Source organism: Chelonia mydas, chromosome 1 (genome assembly GCF_015237465.2).
Source record: "Chelonia mydas isolate rCheMyd1 chromosome 1, rCheMyd1.pri.v2, whole genome shotgun sequence".
NCBI lineage: Eukaryota > Metazoa > Chordata > Testudines > Cheloniidae > Chelonia > Chelonia mydas.
Genome location: NC_057849.1, coordinates 301,456,930 through 301,480,397, shown reverse-complemented (window position 1 = coordinate 301,480,397; position 23,468 = coordinate 301,456,930). Strand labels below are relative to the sequence as shown.

General features: G+C 39.3%; 1 protein-coding gene across 1 annotated transcript in view; it reads right to left on the bottom strand.

Moving 5' to 3' along the window:
• Nucleotides 1-23,468, bottom strand: part of CAPZA2 (capping actin protein of muscle Z-line subunit alpha 2) — a 46,752-nt gene that overhangs the window by 5,467 nt on the left and 17,817 nt on the right. The window contains exons 2-8 of the mRNA XM_037888912.2: nucleotides 14,311-14,374; nucleotides 11,345-11,396; nucleotides 9,925-9,988; nucleotides 9,058-9,264; nucleotides 6,760-6,839; nucleotides 2,247-2,325; nucleotides 84-155 (exon numbers count right to left, since the gene is read on the bottom strand). Of these exons, the coding sequence (XP_037744840.1) occupies nucleotides 84-155; nucleotides 2,247-2,325; nucleotides 6,760-6,839; nucleotides 9,058-9,264; nucleotides 9,925-9,988; nucleotides 11,345-11,396; nucleotides 14,311-14,374 (618 nt within the window). The remainder of the gene's footprint in view (nucleotides 1-83; nucleotides 156-2,246; nucleotides 2,326-6,759; nucleotides 6,840-9,057; nucleotides 9,265-9,924; nucleotides 9,989-11,344; nucleotides 11,397-14,310; nucleotides 14,375-23,468) is intronic.

Below are 23,468 nucleotides of genomic sequence, written 5' to 3'. Positions count from 1 at the left end.
TCATATTAAATAATACATCCAAAAGCTATACCAAAAATGTGTCACTTAAACAGATAATGAGATCTTGTAAAAAGATAACTTACAGACACTGTTAATGAATCTTGTATGTCTTTATGGCTCACTAGCTGAACATTACCATCTTCATAATAGTGAACCTATGCAAAAAATAAAATAATAAATGTTATCAGTACGACAGATAGTGAATCAGCATGGTGGTAAAATGCCAACATTAGTCAATATGTAAACACACTTTTCTGGGGGAAGGGAGGGAGCTATTGGTGGTGCATTTTCACTGAAATGCAGAGTTATACTTAAAGTGCTCAGCATGTATGTGCTCAGAGTAGCACTTTTAGTGTCTAGGAATTTCTTTTGCAATTAACAGTTCATTTTATCCAAGCTACTTGCGGTAGCAGAAAGGTGGTGTTCTTTAGGAGACTTTTTGGAAGCTACTAAAGTAGCGAGGATTGACTTTGTTCAAGGAGAGTTTTGGCAAAGCTTCAGACTGCAGTGTGTTGCTGTCCTCCTTGCTCACCCAGACTTTTTGCTGCAGGCAGTGAGACATCTTGTATTAAGCAAGCCCAGGTGATCTTTCTAAAAAGAATTCCCTCCTGCACAATAATGTTAGTAACCTAACTAGGAGACAAAGCAGAATAAGTTTTGAAACTCTTGATCTCTCCCCACAACGGTTTACTGTACTCCCCACTCTGCCCTCAATTTACAGTCCTACCAGTCTTAGTCTTAGATTCTTTAAAGGTATTAAAACTAATCTTGATAAAGTCAATGAGTTAAAAACTGGAGTGATTTGAAGACATTGAAAATGTAGGATTATAATGCTGAACACTGGTTTCTACGTGGAGGATTTAAACACCAATGGGAAATTAAAGAGGTACTTAGATGTAAGTTTATTCACAACAAATGACATGGTATTGAAGAGGAATGGATATAGTTACAATTTAAACTGGAATCTTTGGAAAATGCTAAAGATAAAAGGATTGTGGCCTTTAATGCCAGAATCAAAAGGAAATTATGATGCACATGCACTTGCAACTGAAACTGAGAGAAAGGTCTTGGAACTGAGCCTTGAGACAGAAAATTAGGATTTTTTTGTTTGTTTTTTTATTGTTTGTTATTGTTTTTTTGTTTTTTTTTTTAAACACTTGTGGCCCTAGAGTTCACTAATAAAAAAATGGGCAACTGAACTGTAAATTGTACCTAATAAATTGTGAGATATGCCCATCCATGTTTACCTTTTTAATCACTTTCACAGAGGTACATCAATGGCACTGTATCAATATAAATGCTGCTTCCAAAATGAAACAGAGGAGGAGAATTTTTTTTTTAAGGGTAAGAGGACATCTGTTTACCAGTTGTGGCAAAAATAACTGACACCATTCATTCACAGCTGAATTTACAGAGAATGAAATCAATTCTATTTTTTACCCCTCTAAAACAGATGAAAAAGGTGCCATTCATTATCAGAAAATGAGAATTTGATACAGTTGAAGAAACATTTATTGAAAGAGAGACACTCTGCCCATGATGCACAGCAAATCATAAAACACAGGCATCAGGATTCCTCTAGTAGAGGCTCCAACAATCACTCTTTTGGGAAAGAGTTTCTGCCTTCCCATAGGGACTGGTAAGGACGTACGTTAGTGATTTCTAATGTATATATGTATTCATTACTTTGGCTGCTCTTGTAATGAGTCTGGTACGGTATTCAAGGAAATGTTTGACTTTTTTGATAGTGTAAACGCTAATTCTTAATCCTTTTTTAGAAAGTGTTTACATTTGCATTGTAGAAGCAACATACAACTCCTGGAACAAGGAGCATATTCCTCTCATCCTATGCCCTCAAGAGAAAATAGCCTAAAGCTGCATCCAGCCTTCTTTGAAAAGACACCAACCCTTTTGATTCAGGAGGCAAGAGAGCCAACAAAAAAACCCCCAAAAACCCAACCCCCTGCTCCACAACACACAAAACGGGATGAGTCTCCAAAGCCCTCCATTATCCATTTTTACAATATAATATATATATAAATGCATGAATGAATATTTACAGACAGAATTAATGCCAGTTTATTTTAAAATACCGCAGAATGATTAATGAAATGTGTATCTATCTGTTCCATTTTTTCTTGCACCACAATTATTATTGTTGCTATATCACCATGAGATTCCCGTGGTTAAAAAAAAAACCTAGAGACCTACTATACGCTGAAGAATACAATTTATTATAAGCCTACCTGAATTTTCAAGATGCCAGCCACCTGAGTGGTTGAAGGGGTAATTGCAAACTTCCATTCTGACCTCCAACGGCCATTCCTTAAAAATAAAAACAGCAGCTATAAATAAGGCAGGGAAAATAATTTGAATAAAATGTTGAATTTCAAAACACCTAGTTTTGCACTACTGACACACTTGGTATTTAATTTGAGATCACTAAGGGAGGTAGTATGGGAAACACGCAATACTCTTAGAAAAGAAAATCGCTCATGGTTTTAAGATGCAAACAGTTGAGAAAAACTGGGACTCTGTGGGAACACTTATTGCTGCTTTTGGATACGGAGCATGATTTTTTATTCATACAGCCATTCTAACAGGAACTTTTTCTTGGTCTCTAAAAATGTTCCTCATTATTAATTATTTGTCAATTGGGCATGTGTAGCTGAGTACTGTTTAGAGCAAAGGAAGACTCTGTTGCTGGAAATCTCCAGTAACAGTCACCTTTTTGCAGCTCGCTAGCTTTAGAATCTGCATTTTTATTTAAAAAAATACCAAAACACCCATGAATCACTACAATATTAACTGTAGCTAAGGCTTTGGACTGCTCTGACAGAAATATAAAGCTCCAGAACCATAGGCATTCCTTCCATTACAAAGGAATGCAACAGTCTTCCCAAACCACTCGAGGGGAGATTGTATCTTTCCAGATGTCAGAAATACAGGTAGGCTACATTTCAAACTTTGCCTCCCTGCAAGGCATACATTTCTGAAAAGGTTAGTGGATCATTCTCTCAGGGAGGAAAAAAAGCTATATTAGGACAGCCACAATTTCTACTCTGTGCATGTTTAAGAAACAAACAGTTTGGGTACAGCATAAACTCACTTTCCACAAGAAGATTAGCTACAGATTTTATTCCCTTTCAGAAGGTAACAATACAGAGACCAAAAAACAGTTTAAGATGACCAAATAATTAATCCACACAAATTGATGAAGAAATGCTCCACTGAATGTATTTCAGATGACAAGTTAATGCCCAAATCCATAATACCTTAGGCTATAATTTCAGAATTCAAAGTCCAAGCAAGGTAGGGTTTGATAAGTACTTAGCTATCTTTGGGTGGGGTGGAGAGCATAAGGTTCTGCAGAAGCTGTTGGTTCAGTGTTCCTTGAGTCACTAGTTTCCCAGCTAGGCTGCCAGATGGCACTGTAATGCTACAAGTGCCATAACACTGAGGTCCTGACATCTTGCAGCTACAAGAAGTGCCAAAGGATCCGTTATAAACAGATGTTAACCACAGTGCCCTAACTAAAACTCTAACTTGCGTTACTACATTCTGCATACCTAATATTCTTCTTGTTTCAATGTGAAGAACATATTCACTTCCTGAACAGTTACAGGATGGTAACTAGTATTCTGCAGGTTGTTAAATGATTGCAATATTTCACTCCAGAAGAGCCTACATTTTAGTGAAAAAGTAAGTCATTTCAATGGTTTGTAAAGTCCTTTGTCATCCTTCAGTGTGAAAGGCGTTATAATTTAAGTTATAAACATTACTGTGTAATCATTGCTGAACCAAGGATTTCTAGAAGCTTGTTACACACATACCAAAGGCTTTCAACTGCTTTTTAAAATGATTTTATGCAATGTGTCTTTACTAATCTATCTATTTTATTTACTAGCTGTCAGCTGTTTTCCAACAGAATTTTCCATTGGAAAATTTCCATTGACAAAAATTAAAACGCATTTCACAGGAATATGTCAATTTCATTGGCTCTTGGACTAGGCAGGTCTGCCTGTTTTTCTGCCAGCTTGGCTGCTATGCAGCTGGGAGAGCCTGGTAACTCAGGCTCTGAGAACCTCTAGTTTCCCTGATCTACAGCAGGAAGCACAGCAGCCCTTGAAGCCCCAACGCAAACCATATGGCTATCAGGGCTTCCAGGCTTCCAGCTTCTCAGTAGCCTGAGTTCTGGGCAGCTTAGTGAGCTTTGTCAATTTTGTTTGTATTATGTATCCATTTCTCCTTTTAAGAGAAAAACCTCGAACAGCCATTTGGAATCTAAATGTTACTTATATTTTTGGACTAAAATCAGTATTATGTCAATATATTCTAACCAAAGATACATTAAGATCAAATTAATTCACATTTATAAGCTAGTCAGCATAAGTCAGAACATTTTATCAGCTCTGCTGGTTAAGTGAACAGACTTCAAGGCATTATATTGCACCAAATCATCTCATTGGCTGATACAGATGCATACGGGAATAATTATGCATATCTAATGTCGGCTTCCTGAACTAATGATGTAAGACCTCTCTTTGTAGATGGGAATGGAAAGATGTCCATACATATCGTGTTACCAAAGAGGGCACAGCACAAGAGATAGAGAAATAGTGTTCTCTAACAATTACATCCACTAACTAACGGTGGAACAGTCTTCCTTAAAAATAATAGCAGACCATTGCACGCAATTCAGACCCAACTCCTTCTGAAGCTATCCAGAAGTTCACTTCCAATGTTGCAGAACAGTCTTCACACAATTGTGAGTGATTTAATTTTAGTTATTAACCAGATAAACTTTTACAGAGCAAAAAGGAGAAATCCAAAGAAATCCAATTTACACCAGATTTGGCTTACTGTTTGCCAAAATCTGGTGGGTAAAGGCCTAGTGCATGTGACTATTCAGAGAAAATGAGTTAAAATGCTGGCATTTTCCATTCTTTGCCAGTCACATCCAAAAATCCTCACTATGGGACCTCATCCTGAAGAGTAAACAAATTAACAGGAGGGAACACACACAGACAATATATTGTGTGTGTGTTTTATATACATACACACATTAAAAAGCCACATAAGGAAAAGTTAATCATTTTTAATTCTGCTTTTTTGAGGAAATTATACAAGATTCCACTACTGGGTCTCATCTTCATAGCATGACAGAGGTTGGAAATTTCCTGGCTTCTCAGACTTTAGGCCCTCTAAGGTTTAGTCATTAGGCTTGAGCACCTATATCTATAGCAACAAATGTGCTACTCTGATGGGAAAACTTCCAGGGAGTTGTACATAAGAATTAAAAAGCCTCTGACACTGATGGGAAAAATATCTGCTCTGAGTTTCTCTCTTAAATCTTTCCTACTGTGAAAATAAAGTAATAGTAACAGATGACATTTTGCATCATCTGAAGTGTTTTGCTTGAGTTTCTGAAACATACTCTTCTCATTCTCGTTCAGTGTGCTCTTTTGGAGAAGTTAAAGCTAATGGATTTTTCACTTTTTGTACAGCTCCTTCATTTGGGGGGCGGGGGGGCGGAGAGAAAAGAGGGGGAGGAAGCTGGTTTTCCCTTTACCTGGAGAAACAAATTCCTGGAAAGTTTTAAGAGCTGGAGAATTTGAAAGACTGGTGAAATTTCTTAGCCACCACAGCTTGTCCTTTTGACACATGTTGCTCTACGATAGACTCCGATATGGCCAAGAGGACTCATGAAGAAAAAGTCTTAACAAGACATTTCTCCTTATTTCTAAAAAAAAGCTCTCTGTATTACTGCTAGCAAAAACTCTCTCAAGAAACTTGGATACAGATTTCCAGAAGTCATGGCTTGTCTTGCTCCCCTCCCCTCCCCATTTCCCACTTTTTCCTGAACAAAACTGACTGGGGGAGGGGGGGGGGGGGGAGGAGGGAGAGGAGAGGGACACAGAACTGTGTTTTGCCTGGCAGTATATGGCTGGACTCTGGGAGGGTATTTTGATCACTGATCAGGTTCACTGATTATTCTTCCCTTTACCTTGTGAGGAATTGGTGGTGAATGACTCATGACCAAGGAGCTGTTGGGTGAAGCACAGGCTAAATATTACTACTGAAAGAATCCTGCTCATCTCCCTTCTGACAAAAAGGAACCATTAGTACCTCTGGGGTAACTGAGGCCTTAGCTATTGATAGTTTAAAGGAAAAATGCTAAGTGGTGGAAATTAGTGAGCCCACATCCTACAGTAGGCTTTCAATCCCCACTGGTTGCCTGAGTGAACCTAGGATACTCCTACATCTGTGAAAGGACTGCTTCTGGGACTGGCTAGGAGAAATAGAAAGTGAAAACAGTCTCCTTTGACATTTCTTCCTCTGCCAGTGGAAAATAGCTGTAAATTTCCTGGTCCTCAATTTGCTTTTCTTTGTTGACATCTTACAGCTAAGAGAAAAGGACAGAGTCTTAAAGCCAAAAATAAGTGGCTGAAACAGTGGTCAAGGAAGAAAAAATGCAAGAAAGAAAAATCACTGGAAAGTCCAGGCAAAAGCGTGGCTGGGAATTTCCCAAATGCTCCGCAAAATAACATATCAGTAGCCTGCCATTTTGCTTCTTTTAGCAGCAAAGCTTTTTGCATAGCTCCTTATAGAAGCTTCTAAGTCACATAAAACAGACCTGGAACGTCTTCCCATCAAAAGAGGCGCACTATCAGATACTGAGGATGAGTGGATATGATTGTGATAGAGTTACTTAAATATAGTGAAATATAACAAATACAGGATCAGTTAAGAACTTACCAAAAATTTTTTGCTTGGAACTGATGGCTCTCTATGCATGCAATAATGGTTTGCTGTCCATCAACTGTTTTACCATATACCTTAATTGCAAATAAAAGAGTAAAGTCATGCCAAGTTTTGAATGAATTCCTTAACCAAATTATAAGTACCCTGTGCAAGATAGATTTTTAAAAAGATACTTAGCTCTTGTATTGTACTATAATTCAGTGACATTACACTACAGAATTTTATTTTTATAACCACTTTCCATTATTCCTATGCATAAACAAAAGCAGTCAATAAATTAGCTTTAAACTATGCCTTGAGTACTTGTATGATTTACAAAGGAGGAAAATTTAAGGGCTCAGTATTTGGAATATCATTAGACCTGGTCAAACTAAAATTTAGATGCTGCAGTACATAAAACTTTCAGATTAGCAACAAACTAGATATGTCTCAGCAACTAGGGATTTTAACCATGTAACTATGAATGGCCATATGAGCGAGTCTTCAAGAACAGTGCAACAATAGCTGGATTTCAGACTATTTTTCGTCTAACTGGATATTTTAACTTTTTACTAGGGGAGAGGAAAACAGAGCAGTTAGACACCAAATGTACAACAGCAAGGTATATATTTGTTTCAGTATGTCTATACCTCAGTATTTTGTCCACTGCAAACAATGGTACAAAAGAAAAAAAAAGAAGATCTAAAAATCTAAGGAAGTGGAATTGTAAAGCACCTAGCATGACTGATATCAGAATCAAGTGCTAGTCTGATCCACAACGAAGAAAGGTTGTATTTTTATGACGCCACCATTACCCACTTTTGCTTTTAAATGCTGAGGATGGGGCAAAGTGCTTTCTCTCCCTTTATCTTGCCATGCTATACCCAAAACTTTGTATTGTGTCTCCAAAGCAGCCCAAAAAAAGGCCATGAGTACACTTCATGTATCTTAAAGCAACACACCAAAGACAAGATTTATTCATACCAGTCTACAAGAGGCATTAAATATTAAACCTAAAACCTTATCCCCCCCCCAAAAAAGAGTTAACTCCTCTTCACTTTGCTTACACATAGATGACTGCAGCCATAGTAACTTGGCCTACCCCCAGCAGGTTTGTAGAAACTGCACTTCCAAACTGAATCTTTCCCTTATTGTTTGCAGTGGTGCTGTAGCCATGTTGGTCCCAGGATATGAGACAAAAGATGGGTGAGCTTGAAAGCTTGTGTCTCTCATCAAACAGAAGTTGATCCAATAAAAGATATTACCTCACCCACCTTGTCTTTCTAAAATCTTCTATTGGACCAATTTCTGTTGGGGAGAGACAAGCTTTTGAGCTTACAAACCTTGTTCTTTCCCTTATCTCTAACTCCACTCAGAGTTCACTTAGTTACAGTGAAACGTCAATCCCTGTTTACTCACCTCCATAATTATCTGTGTTTTCTTACCAACAACACATTCTCTAGAGAAGATATAGCAAATCAATGTTCACTAAAATTTATGGTACTTCAGAGTCTAGTTCCTTCATGTTTGGAACCTTACAGATGTAGAACTGAAGAAGAGAAGGAACTGTTGCTGCAGAACTGCCTACATTTTATAGAGACTCACTGGTGCTGAAGAGTTCTCTCCCCTTTCCCCAACTCCTGCAAGACTGCACATCCAAATTACATTTAGCTATGATTTCAAATTGGCTTTTTCTTCCAGTTGAGATTAAGAGTTTAATTGCAGGTGTAAATGAGAGTAAAAATAAGTCAGCATGCAAAATTCAGACAACTAGATTTTAAATAGCTCCTCAAGGCAGAGACTTTGTCTTCATGAACAATGCTTAAAATGTTCTCAACAATTCAAGTAATAATGTTAATATGATTTAGAAAAACAAATATAATCAATCAATAACATTATCAAACATTAGCCAGACAGGTATCTCTGCCGTCACAAGCAGAACAGGATTTGGGACTACTCTAAATTCTCGCACACTTTGATCTTGGAGCACTACAAGAGATACCACTGAGTCTCAAGAGGCAAGTGAGTAGCCGATGCTGCACAATCAATACCCCCAGAAGTTTCAGGAGCATGTTGTTGTGGACAAGGAGAGAAAGAAAATATACGATTGTAGATGGTGCAGAGTGGTGAGTAATGAGAACACTAAAACCGAAGACATTCCCACCTGTCAATTTAAGGGCATGTCTATACTAGACTTTACTTTGTGTTTACATTATCTTGTATTTCAGGTACCAATGTTCTCCTGCAGACAAAAATATAAGCAAACAAGGGAGACTTCAATCCCCCATCATTTCATAGCTGTCTAGTACTTACTGTGCAGACACCACTGGGGTAGTGTTCCTTCACATAGGCTCTCATTGCAGTTTCTACTGAATTTCTCCAGGACTCAACCGCATTTTCAGCTTCATGTGGCCTAGGATCAGTAGCCTCCTTTCTTAAGTGATCAAATTTAAAAGCTATCTTGTTTTTTGGATCCAAAAATTTTCCATTGCCCAAATCACCGTGTTCTGTTATCAATACCTGCATTACAAAGTTGTAGTTGTAACCTACTTTTATTTTATTTAAAATATTTATTTTTCACACAGAGTTTGGTCTTGACATCATTACACCATTCAGTACTGTGTAACCCCACCGAACAAAGGAAAAAGACTAAACTGTGCCAAGGTGAGGCTCATCCAAATCTCACGTTTTAAAACATAAGATGTGAACTAAGTTCATGCACAGCAGCGGCAAAGAGGGGGGATGTAACAGATATTAAACAGCAGCAAACCTTGAGTTCTCATCTAGTTTACCCCACATTGTAGCAAATGCAGAATTCATACATTAAATGGAGGTCTTCCAGTGTCCATGAAATTAGTGCATAATAATATTTCAAATTCTATATTACATTAATCTAATTTTTAAAAGATAGGGGTTTTTTTTTGTTCATGATGTAACTATAGGGCAGAGTTAAGATTGTTTAGGTGACTTCACTCTGCATCTTACAGGATTAGAGGCCATGTGTCCTCACACTGCTTATATTGTAGCTCTTTATGGTTTACATTATAAACAGGTTATTAACTTGGAATATTAGCCAATGCATATTTTTGCAAGAAAAGAAAAGCAAAAGTTCTAATATCACAGCATGCTCCTTAAACTTTAAGAAACCTGTTATGAGTTAATATTTCACTGTATCCATACCTGTTCATCATAACCTTCAATTTTCACTGGAGTAAACTGATCCAGATTGTACTGTGCAAATGCACTAAAAGAAAAAAAAATGCATATCAAGTTTACCACACCGCCTGTTTTGCAATAAATTTCTATACAATAGCACAGCAAAGACATTTTACAGAACAGTGTACTAGTTTAGTATGCTGAAGTGCCCAGGATATATACGCTGACACAAAGCGGGCGCACACAAAAAAAAAGTGTGCAGAATCCAAGAAGTCTATTTATTCCAAATGAGAATGAAAATTTCTGTCCTCTAAGGTGGAATCTATTTTTGAAGTAATTTTTAATATATAGTGTTATATATACAGAAAGCTTTTAGCATAGAGGGCATGAGTATTAACCATTCAAAAATCTTGATAGGGTTAACCAACAGTTTAGAGATATGGTGCTGCCTAACAGAAGGAGCACTGAGACTCAGGAGACCTAGGTTCTGTTCAGCCACTTCCCTGCTAGGTGACCTTCGGTAAGTCACTTTGCCACTATGTGCTTCAGTTTCCCCATCTGTAAAATAGGGATCACACTCATCTCCTTTCTAGAGCTTTGAGACCTATAGATGAAAAGTGCTAGAGAGAGCTAGGTATTATCAGAATGCAAGAGCTGAAACCTTTTGAGTAAAAATCTCCAAACTTATGGAGATAAGTATAAGTTCACTAGATGTGGTCCATGGCACGGGAAAATAAAGTAAGAGTCTACTTATCCCTCCCCCTCCACCATCACCCCCCATTCCACCATCTTTGGGAACTTATATTTACGCATAATTTTTCATCCAAGAGTCCTAAATAGGCTCAAACTTACAATTTACTTTGTAGTGATAACTTTGCCAATCACTGCAACACTATACAACTTTTTATGACAAGTGAAGAATACCTCTAACTGAAACTGGAAGGGGATCTGTAGATAGGCATGATGTAAGTTACCCAAATAAATAAATATATTCATATATATATATATGTATATATATATATATATATATATAAACAAACAAACACCCCTGCAAAAAAGTGCTCTGGAATCGTTAGTGAACACAAGATACAGGATTGCTTATGCTTTATCCAAAGAGACAGCACTTATAGGAGCACTGCTCTCTTTAGAAAACTGCTCCAATGTGGTTTCTATATTCAAAGGGCTGATTCAGTATTGACGGAGCACAGATGACAGAGTCATCGACACTACTTCTGTAACGCCTGAGTTTTCCTTGGACATCTCCAATACAACTACTGACCAACGCTAACTGTTTAGTTTATTAGCTCTGATGAACACACAGCCAGAGTTACAAGTGCAGAAATTAACAAGTCAGATCACTGTGATCACTTGTTGGTAACAAAACTTTAATAGAATGTGAAAGACTGGAAGTGTTTAGATGCTAAGTGTAGTATGTGATACTTACTGGGCTGCTCCTTCCCTAAGAAGATTATCATTATTAAGCAGCAACCGAACATCTGAAAGAAAATATTTAAAGTCTTAAAACTATTTTCAAGATGTTAGAAGAATACTTATTTTAATTAGCCCACAAAATTTTAATTTACATAGTATCAAATGTAACTTATTCCCCAAGAAAATGGGGGGGGGGGGGGGGGGGGGCGGAAAGGGTGGAAGTAGGTAGCAAACCTGTTAAATAATAGATACTTCACCATCATGACTGCACAGTAATTGGATGCAAGACAGATGACTAAAATGGATTCTCCTAGCAAGTAGGTAAGCAGATATAAGTAGAGCCCTACCAAATTCACGGCCACAAAAAAAAGCATCATGGACCATGAAATCTGGCCTCCCCTGGTGAAATCTGGTCTTGTGTGTGCTTTTACCCTATATTATACAGATTTCACGGGGGGAGACCAGCATTTCTCAAATTGGGGGTCCTGACCAAAAAGGGAATTTCAGGAGGGTCACAAGGTTATCTTGTAGGGTGGGGGGGGCGGGGTGTCACGGTATTGCCACCCTTACTTCTGCACTGCCTTCAGAGCTCAGTGGCCGGAGAGCAGCAGCTGCTGCTGGCTGGGTGCCCAGCTCTGCAGGCAGTAGCGCAGAAGTAAGGTTGGCAATACCATGGCATGCCATCCTTACGTCTGTGGTGCTGGCAGTGGTTCTGCCTTCAGAGCCGGGCTCCCGGCCAGCAGCCGCTGCTTTCCAGCTGCCCAGCTCTGAAGGCAGCACCGCCACCAGCAGCAGCACAGAAGTAAGGGTAGCAGTATGGCAACCCCTGCTACAATAACCTTGCAACTCCTCCACAACTCCTTTTTTGGGTCAGGACCCCTACAATTACAACACCATGAAATTTCAGATTTAAAGAGCTGAAATTATTAAATTTATGATTTTTAAAATCCTGTGACTGTGAAATTGACCAAAATAGACCATGAATTTGGTAGGCCCCCTAGATATAAGCCATACTATAGAAGAGGCATGATCAACAATCTAGGAAACTGTGCCGGATTAGCCACAAGAGCTGTGTAATGGCTCCACTTGTCTACAGACAAGTGTTCAAGATTACTAAAGATTGTACAGCAGTCTAGTCATAGACTTTAAGTACAGTTTTTGACAGTGGTGATTAGTGTTGTATACATAATTAATTTTAATTTATTGTATTTTCCCTGCCCCTGTTCCAAACTCCTAGACGACTTTGCTCACCTGAACATATATTTCAATCCAGATTTCAAATCCGCAGGTGGATCAGAAACTGAATTGCAAGTAACTTCTTACATTCTTAAATATTAAGAATTATTTTTAGACAAAGAAAATCTACACTCCTATGCCAGTAAAATCCTAACCTGATAAATCACCACTTTGTGGATGCTTTCATGTGAAATATCTATATGCAAAGTTAATCACAATACTGTTCAGTACAGAATACATTAAAATGTAAAAGGCTGGTTATAGGGTTAAAATTGAAAATAAAACCTAATATATGCTCCCACCTGCAAATCTGAAATTCAGATTTTAATTTAAAAGAACAATTTAAAATATTTCCTCATCTGAATGACTAATGTTACTATTATGCCACCTAACCCTTAATATTCTCTCCTCTCACCCAAATATTTATAAGGACCAAAATGATCAGATTATCAGAAACTGATACCTAGAATAGGAGATAGAATCTTTGTGTACTTAAAAAATTACCAAATTTATTTAACAGACTTTGGAATTTGTTTTTCCACTGTACATTAAAACTTTGGTTGGTGTATAGTGTCTGAAGGAGAGCCCTCTCAACCATGGCTCAAAGCAGGGTTTTTCTATAAACATTCGCAAATTCATGAGGCTTGTGGGAAGGAGAAGGTAAAATATGGGAGATTTATCCACATGGAAAACCCCAAGTTTTATACCTAAAAAGTAAGTTTAACTTTTTAAATGACAACAGGGGGCTGCTTGTTCCTGTCTCCTGTTCCTTTCATTACTCTTCTATGTCTCCATCTTTATGTACCATCTTGGTTACATCCACACCTCCCACCTATACCATCATGTATAACTGTCCTTTCAATGCCGGCCTTCTACCCTCCTCTGTGCCCTACCCTCAATATCATACTCTCCCAGATCTTGCCCTCTTCCATACCCCCACACACCTCCCAATACACCCTCCTCCACACACTCCCTTTTAGGCTGTCCCCTTATGTACTCCCCTGCCTCCTTCCTCTATATCCCCAACATCTCCTGTACCCTATCACCATACCTTGGGCACTCATGCCTCAGAGCCATCTCATTCCAAAATAGAGGAATACAGCTCAATATCACTCCTCCATGTTCCCCACCCCGACCCATTTCACCTTCCCCCCAACCCTAAAACTATTGATTCACTACATTTCCCTTTGATCTCACAGCCTCCCACTCCATACCTTCCCCCCTGCAGCTTATCCCCACAACAGTATTAATGAAGTCTAAAAAAATATCAGCACAAGGTCAGTTTAACATTTATTCATAAACATTTTCACTTTAAACACTGCATTTTATATACTTAAAAAACCCAACCAGCTCTTAAAACCTCCCCCCACCTGCCTCCAACTAACCACACCCAATATACAACAAGGTATTTTTCAGCAAGGTCAAAAAAACCTGGAGTGTCTAGCCTAGGTATATATCAAAGCATGAGCAGTTAACTGAAGTATCCTTCTTTTCATCAGATCAAACACTATTAGCAGTTGTCAGCATTGCAGAACTGGCAATGGTGGCAAAGCAAGGTCTCATCCCCACAAAGCAATGACTGAAGATAAACAGCATGAAATGGCAGAGAAGGGTGAAAAAACAAAAACAATGAACACCTAATCTCCGATAGCTTATTTAAAGTTATTAAACACACACACACTCACTCTATCTGAAATGCATTAACAAGTTAGATCCAGAGCAGGGAAGCACAAAGATACTCACCATTGAACACCTCATTAAATTCCCCAGGAGGAGCATGAATGATGAACTTCGCTGCTATGTGCACCTTAGATAAAATAAAAAGTATATTCTTATATAACTATACATCAAAGGAAATAAAAATATGTAAATATCAAGACTTCCAAAACTCAGCGTCCATCCATGCAAAACAAATCAGTTCTACTTTGTATGGTTTTAACATCTAAAATATAAAGTCCTCCAAATCCCATTATTCAATACAATCCACATTCCCAAAACTATTTTTGTCTCTGAACATACCAGGAACAGGGACTAGGAGTTGTTTCTAAGCATAGGGGACAACACAGAGGGAGGCTATCATATGCAACACAGAGGAGGAGAGAAGGGATACAATAAGCAACAAGACCCAAGTTGTAGAGCTTGCAATTCATAATATAATTTGCAATCACTATAAGGTCCCTTTGTAATGCCAAGGCAGGGGAAACAGCTCTCTCTAACAGAATCAGGCCTCTACATTGGAAGCTCTCTATGGAAAGGGCCGTCTTTTGTCTGTACAAAACCTAACAGAGAGGGGTATTTGTTCCATTTTATAGTATTAAACTGAAGTGAAAGTTTCGTACTCATTTCTTTAATTACCAGAATTTCAGATTTTTTTTTTCTAGGAAGAAGCTTCACACTTAAAGCTCATCTATGCCAAAACAGACAAAACCAAGACCTCATTAACATCATTACTGTAAGACCACCACAAACTCAAACAGAAAATTGCGCCTGTGCTATGTGCGCTATAGAGTACTGCTTTCCAATATACTGAATTTTCACAAATCAAGAAAGCTGAAATGCTTCAGACTATATTCCATCAGGGTTTGCAGTTTCAAGTCAATAGGCCTGATCCTTGCAGGTCACTTAAATGTTTTTTTTGAAAATCCCATCTAAACACAAGCTTAGGAGCTTACAGCTGTGTCTACACCACAGACTTCTACCAGTTATTGACAGCTTATAAGAGGTATGATCTAGAGCAGCAGTTCTCAAACTGTGGGTCAGGACCCCAAAGTGGGTCGCAAGTTCATTTTAATGGGGTTGCCAGGGCTGGCGTTAGACTTGCTGGGGCCCAGGGCAGAAAGCCGAAGTCCAAGTCTTGCCATGAGGGGCTGAAGCCGAAGCCTTTGTTCCCACGGGTCTTGGGCTTCAGTCCCACACTTTGGGCTTGAGCTTTTTGCCCTGGGCCCCAGTGAGTCTAATGCCAGCCTTGCCAAAGCCTACGCCCCGCCACATGGGGCTAAAGCCCAAGCCTGAGCAGCTTAGCAGTTCATGGAGCCCCCTGTGCCATAGGGTCATGTAGTAATTTTTGTTGTTAGAGGAGGATGGGGAGCGGGGTAACAGTGCAATGAAGTTTGAGAACCACTGATATAGAGTCCAGCAGTGGGACTGGGATCCCGCTCCCATAGTAGCAGAAAAACGTACTTTGTTGCAGGTGGGATTGGGTGGGCAAAAAACCAACCAATCAAACAAAAAAACCAAAAAACAAACTGCAGTAATTTGTGGGAAAACATTAAATCTCTCACCAATTTGTCAATAATAGAATTTCAGCAATGTACAGCAAATTTTCCTTTGTTTTTTAAAGGTTTTAATATAAAGGTTTTAATACTTAAATTGAAGCAAGGGTAGAAAGAGATTTGATGTCTACTATAACATAAGTTAAAGTATTTTTTACGTGGTTTACGCAAGATTTGTTTTATTCTTTTAGTGGTAAAAATTGTCTGAATTCTGTTTATATATTTTATATAATATATATTAACTGACTGTTTGGGTTTTTAGTAGCATGGGGAAAATCTGTCTCTCTTGTGGAATCTAAAGTTTTTTGCAGGTGGGAGCATGATAAATATGCAAGAAACAATGTAGGAGCGGGTGGCAGTGAGTATTGTGGGACAGGAAAGGGATTAAAAAAAAGTCCTGCACAGGACTCTAGTGTGATTCCTGACACAGCTGTGAGAGCAGAAGCCCCTAGTGTATATGCAGTTATACTGGCATATCTGTTATGTTTGTGTCGGTGGTTTTATTGCACTGGTATAAAGCACAGTTTTGCCAGTATAGTATACTAATATTCTTTCATCAGTAAAGCACTTCTAGTTTCAACATAACCAAGCTCCTATTTTTCAAAAATTTGGATTATACAGATGTGAAAAAATGTCAAAATAACTTAGTTCACTAAAAGTGTAAGCTTGTTAACACTGAAGCAATTTTGTTTTGATATGACGAGTTGATTCTACTAAGAGCATTTATTTAAAAATAAAAATAGTGTTGGCTCCTGATGCTGCAAAGCACATGAGTCCTATTTACATCAATGGAACTATTCAAAATTACAAACCTGCTTAAAGGGTCTGATCCTGCAAACACTTTTTAGGCCACTTCACCCCAATCTGTACTCATACTGCAATTTCTTTGTCATATTTTTAAAAACTGTCTTCATACAAAACAAAGCTGACACTGAGTGGCTCAACTGATGACTTATGCTGTTTTAGCCATTTTATTAAGAGCAGCTGCACTAATTCAATCCCTGTCTCCAATCCACTAATCCAGGACAAGGCCAACTCTTCAAGGATCTGACAATCTCTCACAAACAATGGTATGAAATATAACATACAGATTGCCAATCCTTGAAAAAGCTGAGTTGTTTCACAGCATTAAAGAAAACACTGATTTATTCAAAAGCCTAGTGAAAGCTTGAGTTTGTGTTTACCTGGAAGTGGCTTTTTAGAATAACTTAATGCTTTGTACTATTTTAAGCCTAAAGTTAGCAAGATGTATGCTATAACATGGATAATACTTTCTAGTTTCAATTTTTCATTACCAGAATAATGGATTCTATAGTTTGTCAGAGCTCAATAAACAAGTACATTACTAAAAAGAAATATAGTTTTATCATGACTAAAGAGGAATTTTCAGTACTAATTATACCTTCTTCCCAGAACTGAATGGTCCTTTTTATTCTTTCCAGGACAGATGGTGCTCCCTTATTTGGTGCAAGGGTTTTACTGAGGAATACTGACTAGTTTTCTAGTATCAAATTTTTTGTTTTGTTGAGTACAGAAAGTCTTAGAAAAAGTCTGAAAATAGGCTATCAAACCTTCCATAACAGCCACCCATTCAAGAACAGAATAATTTTATAAATAGGTATTTAAGAAAAATATACCAAACCATTAACTTACTGTAATATCTTAGAAAACTTAGTATTTACTAAGCATAAAAATTTCCAACAGATAGGGAGTTTTTGTTTGTTTAAAATAAATTCTTATTTTGGTATCTTCAGTCCATGTTCACTGACTGAAGTCAACTGGGACTTTGCTTTCAATGTAAAATCAATAGCATTCAGATTAATAGGCTGATGGTAGTGGTACTAAAAAAATTCATGATAGATATCAACGACCTGCCATTTTAATGATTTTCCAAGCACAGATCCCACTGGAAGATGTAAATTAGAACAGGAAGAGAGTAAGTATAGCCATTTAAACACATTTTGAATGACTTTACCAAAAAAGTCTAAAGGGAAGGATACAAATACACTAAGAGGCACAACTAATTATGCTTTGCTTTGATTCTTTTCTATTTGTACAATGCAAATCAGTATAAATTACAAACTCAAATGTTGGCTTTTTACAGCTTAGTTGGAGTTAAATATTTATGGTTATACAAAATTATGTTTGATTATTCTAGACAATGTAAAATAAAGTTTAAAGACACCATTTAAAATTAAAAGGAGTACTTGTGGCACCTTAGAGACTAACAAATTTATTTGAGCATAAGCTTCCGGGAGCTACAGCTGACTTCATCGGATGCATGCAGTGGAAAATACAGTAGGGGGATTTTATATCCAATGAAGTGAGCTGTAGCTCACGGAAGCTTATGCTCAAATAAATTTGTTAGTCTCTAAGGTGCCACAAGTACTCCTTTTCTTTTTGCGGATACAGACTAACATGGCTGCTACTCTGAAACCCGTCATTTAAAATTAGTTTCACATTTACAGTAGAAGTTCTATAATTCAGAAGAGATTGGTTATTTAACAGTTTAACGAGAAAAGACTGGTTAAGAGTTGGCTCAGAATTTCTTAAATTTATTACAAATACTTTTAGAAGAGTGAAAAACTCAGAACAAATGCACATTTTAAAAGAAAAATCAGAGTTTGAGTTGCAAGTTAATTGTTTCAAAAGGAAAACATTTTTCAGTCCCACGTTGAATTGTCTAGATAGCAAATTCTTTTTTAGAATTTTTTTTTAAATTCTGTAATTGAAGTTAAGAAATTTAAGATTACACGTGTGCCTTCATTTTTAAAAACATCTCATGTTTAAAAACTCAGAATTCTTTGGCTTTTGAAACAATCATAGAGTTTGTATGTGAATTAATGTTATACAAAAGTTCGGCAAAATTATGGTAATAAGAGACAACAATCACCGTATAAATTCACAGAAGAAAGTTGTTTATCAGAAACAGATCTTGCAGGTTTTGCCATAAGTGTATTTTCAACCACACAGTAATGCTTTTAAGTTAAGTCAAACAAGCTAACCTAAATATACTTTGCGAAACATTGTATTTCCACCACCACCCCCATGGCTTGCTCCCCCATCCCCTGGGGCTCACCTGCCACCTGCACAGCCAGGCTGGGAGGAGCTGACATGGAGCCTGCCCAATCAGGGCACAGTGGGGCATGGCAGGGGTCAGTCCCCGGAGAGAGGTGCTGGTTAGGGAAAAATCGGGACACAGCGGGGTGGGGTCCGTCCCTGGAGCAAGAGGTTGGGGTGGGAAAATCAGGGCACAGCGAGGTGTGTGGGGGGATCTGTCCCCGGAGCAAAGGGCTGGAATGGGGAAATCGGGGCACAGCAAGATGTGGGGGGTGTCCATCCCTGGAGTGAGGGGCCAGGGAAATCAGGACACAGCAGGACTGGGGGGGACGGGACAGAAATGTTAACACTCCCCCCGCCCCCCCCCCCGGATGGCACCAGTACCTGCTTTGCAGCCCAGTCCAGTAGCCAGCCAGTTCTCTCCAGCAGGCTTGGGGGTGGTAAAAGCGACAGCTGCTAAACAGAGTGGCTCATCCAGGAGCAGCTCCTGCTGCTCTTCCAGCCCCTTGGTGGAAGAGAACTGCAAGTAACTGGACTTTATCTATGCTAACTGGATTCTGCCCATTTTCCCTGTTCGACTGGACATTCCAGTCAAAAACTGGATATCTGGCAACCCTATCTCTAACCCCCAGTTGCCCTCCCACCCAGCCCAGAGACTAAGGTGACTACTTCCCTAAACTAAAAACGGGATGCACAGGGCTGGCCTGAGCCATGTGGCATTGCCGCCCACTCCCCGCCCCAAAGTTCCTCCATGGCCCCAAATTGAGCCAAATAGCAGAGCTGGGGCAGAGGGGCAGAAGAATGAGTATGGGCTGGGATCTGGGCAGAAAAGCAGGGTGTGAATGAGTACTTTTGAGCTTGGAGCCAGGAGGTGAAGCTGTTGGACTACGATCCTGCTAGTGGTGCGATGTCCCTTTGGTACCTGGGATAGCATAGATGGGGGTGGAGTTCTGGGGACGGCTCGGGGGCAGGAAACTCCAGGGACCGCCACATGGCAGTGGCTAGTGGGGTGAGGGGCCACAAATGAAAGGTTCTTGGGGGGAGGTCACATGCCCCCCTGATTTTGCAGGACTCCCTGAAGCAAGGAGGCAGCACTCCCCACGGCAGAAGCACTCTCCATGCATCCATGCAGCACAGGGAGGGAGGAAGCAGTGGGATAGCTGGCTGAGCTCCTCCAGCTCCTCCACTCCCAACACGGGGCTGCTTTGCTTTTCCTGCTGCTGTATCATGCATTGCCTCTCACCTGTAGATGGTCTGCAAAGCAGGCAGCAGTGCTGGGACTCCAGCAGAAGGGAAGGCAAAGCAGCCCGAGGAGGAGGGACTCAGCCAGCTGCCCTGGTCCCTCCCTGTGCTGCACAGACACATGGAGAATGCTGCCTCCTCCAGAAGCGTCCGGAGCAATTGGGGCCACGGTAGGAGGAGGTAAAGACATGTGATCCTGAATACCCTGCCCTTGCATCGCCTCGCCTCCATGTCCCACTGAAAAGCTTCTGACGGTCTGGATTTGAACTGTGGTATGCCTATTGACTACGCCAGTGTAGATGAAGACCGAAGCTATACCTCAGCCCAATTTCAAATGCATGCGATAATCTGAAACTTTTGTGATTTTAGAACTGAAATATATACAGCATTAAAACTGAACTTGATGGAGAGGGAGAAAGGGGAGTACATATATTAAATATCAAGAATTTCAAAGAAGTTCGACTTCTGTATACTTGAGATGTTCTCTTTATTACAAACTAGCTGAAGGTTCTTTTCACCCAGAGTTGATTGACATAAAAAAAACCCCTCTAGATTTCACTATCTGCAAATTCCATTCATACTAGCAATAAGCCAGCTGTTCAAAGGCCAGTATTAGCTATCTTAGGTCTTGTCTACACTACAAAGTTAGGTCGACGCAAGGCAGCTTATGGAAATGTCTACACTTAAATTTTGCTCCCGACGACACAACTGCCCCGCTATGTCGACTTAACTCCACCTCCACAAACAGCATAGAGTCAAGGTAGTTAGTGTAGCAGAAAGAAAGCCTAAGACATAATGCCTTGTGTCAGAGGACTGGTGTGAGGCCTAAGCTAAAGTAGTGGTCAAAACTTTGCTAATATAAAGCAAAAAATCAGACTGTGAGCTAGAAGCAGGCCCTGCTCACAAAAACTGGCAAAAACAGAGCTAATATTGCAAAAACACACATTCCTAAGAGGTGCTAGGCACAGAGCATTCACGCAAACACATTCCAAAAGGGTGGTACCAAAACACCTCAATACCAACACATTCCCTAAAGATGATAAACACGCAAACCATCCTTAAAATAAGGTCAGAAGGACCGTGTAATAAATAAAAATATACAAGGTAATGTGTTACAACTGGCTATGTCAGAGGGTGTCAACTAACTACATTAGAGGGACAGTAAGTAACTTGTTTGTATTAATGTATAGAAAGATCTCTCACAGGGAGCGTCTTTGGCTGGCCTAAGGGATAATGGAAAGTCTGCCATTAATTGAGCTAGTCCATTGCAACGGGCATACATGTGTTAGTGTATTGTAACCATTGAGCCAGGACATTAGGACTGTGCTTCGTTGACAGTAAACCTGACCAAGTGCCTTTGCTATGAACCGAGTCTGTGGATTTATTGGGCAGTTCAATTGGAGCCTGCTGTACAGGCTATCTGGCCAACACCAGTACAGCACACAAAAAGAATATGCAGCCAAACATCTAACAGTTAGGTCAACATAGCGTCAATGTAGACACTGCGTTGGTTATGTCGACTGTTACTGGCTTTCAGGAGCTGTCCCCTTGCCCTACACTGACAGTACAATCAATACAAGCACGCCCGGTGAGGATGCGCACCGCTGACACAAGGAGCAAAGTGTAGACACACACAAGCGATGTAATTACTGTGGCGGCTGTATGCCAACTAAGTTAGGTCAACTTAATTTTGTAATATAGACTACATTAGAAATGCTGTTTTCAGACTTATGTCTTCGCTCCACCCACCAACTGTCCTCTGAAGGCATGCTATTAATCAACCAGAAATGCACTGGCTGAGCCCAAGGCTCTATTTCCTCTTCAACTACTTATACAGAATTTTTTCTTTTTTTATAAGATGAGATGCTCCAAACCACTACTCTTCCTGTTTCTGGCCACACTGGAAACTGACATTGGTTGAAAGGCCAGACCCTCTGCAATTTACATGCCCATATATGGTAGTGAGTAAGTGCAAGCAAAAATGCTATTACCAGCAGCTCTGAGAAAGTCAAACTACAGAACCAAATATAAAATACATTACTCCTGTTAATCAACTAACATTCAGCTACCAACAAAAAAGGCAGCAAAACTTAAAAACAGAACTTGTTTATAGAAAATATAAAAGATTTCAGAAAAAACTATTTGGCTTAAGTCTCTACATTATCTGGTATTCTGACAATGCCCTCCACAAGAGTTACAGATGAAAGAGAGAGTAGTACATAAGATGATGCTCTGAAGTTTAAGCCAATATGTTTTGATATAGTCCCATATGTCGTTAACCTCCGACCCTTGTGCCTGGACTCCTTCGTCACTCACATATTTCCAGTTACATTGGGAGCTCTTTGGGGCAGGAAATCATTCTTTCCTCTGCGTGTGCACAACATCCAGCACAGCAGGCTTTGGACACTACCATAATACAAATGAATAAGCTATATGTTATATATAAAATATAGCTTACATATCAAGCAAGCCTCATTTTCTTCTAAAATGAGAAATAGGTTTGAAGTTTTGTGATTAAAAAGGTTACTCAAGTTTGCTTCACAGAACTATCACGACAGTAGAAAAAAGATAAATGGCAGTGTTTGTCACAAATGTAAAAATGTTTTGCTATGACTTTTCAGAACGCTGCCTTTAAATGGAATTTTCTTCTAAAGCTGTACTTACTTAAAAGCTGTAGCATTCGGTTTCTAAACAAGCCCAAACTTGGCCAAATGTTGGCAGTGAAATATCCTGAAAGGTCACACTGAATGTTACACAAAAAACAGTTAGGTTTCCACTCTAGAAAGCCAGAGAAGATACCATCAGTAATTGCTGGAAGAGCAATCAATATTTTGTTTCCACTTTTATAGCAACTTTCATTGAACGATTACAAAGCATTTTACAAAGCTTTAACTTTCAACACCTCTGTAAAGGAGATACAGTATATACTGGCTCAATATCAGGGTCCTTCCTTCCATTTAGCTACATGGGAAGAGCAGGATGGACGTGACCCCCTAGTGGGGAGAGGGAGGGCAACCCCCGGTTGAAAACACATAGGTTAAACAGAAGCAGATCATATTCAACAAGGTAATAATGGCACCTTAGAGACTAACCAGTTTATTTGAGCATGAGCTTTCGTGAGCTACAGCTCACTTCATCGGATGCATAGCATATCGTGGAAACTGCAGAAGACATTATATACACACAGAGACCATGAAACAAAACTTCCTCCCACCTCACTCATGATCACTGATGATCACTTTAGATAAGCTGTTGCCAGCGGGGGAGTGAGGTGGGAGGAAGTTTTGTTTCATGGTCTCTGTGTGTATATAATGTCTTCTGCAGTTT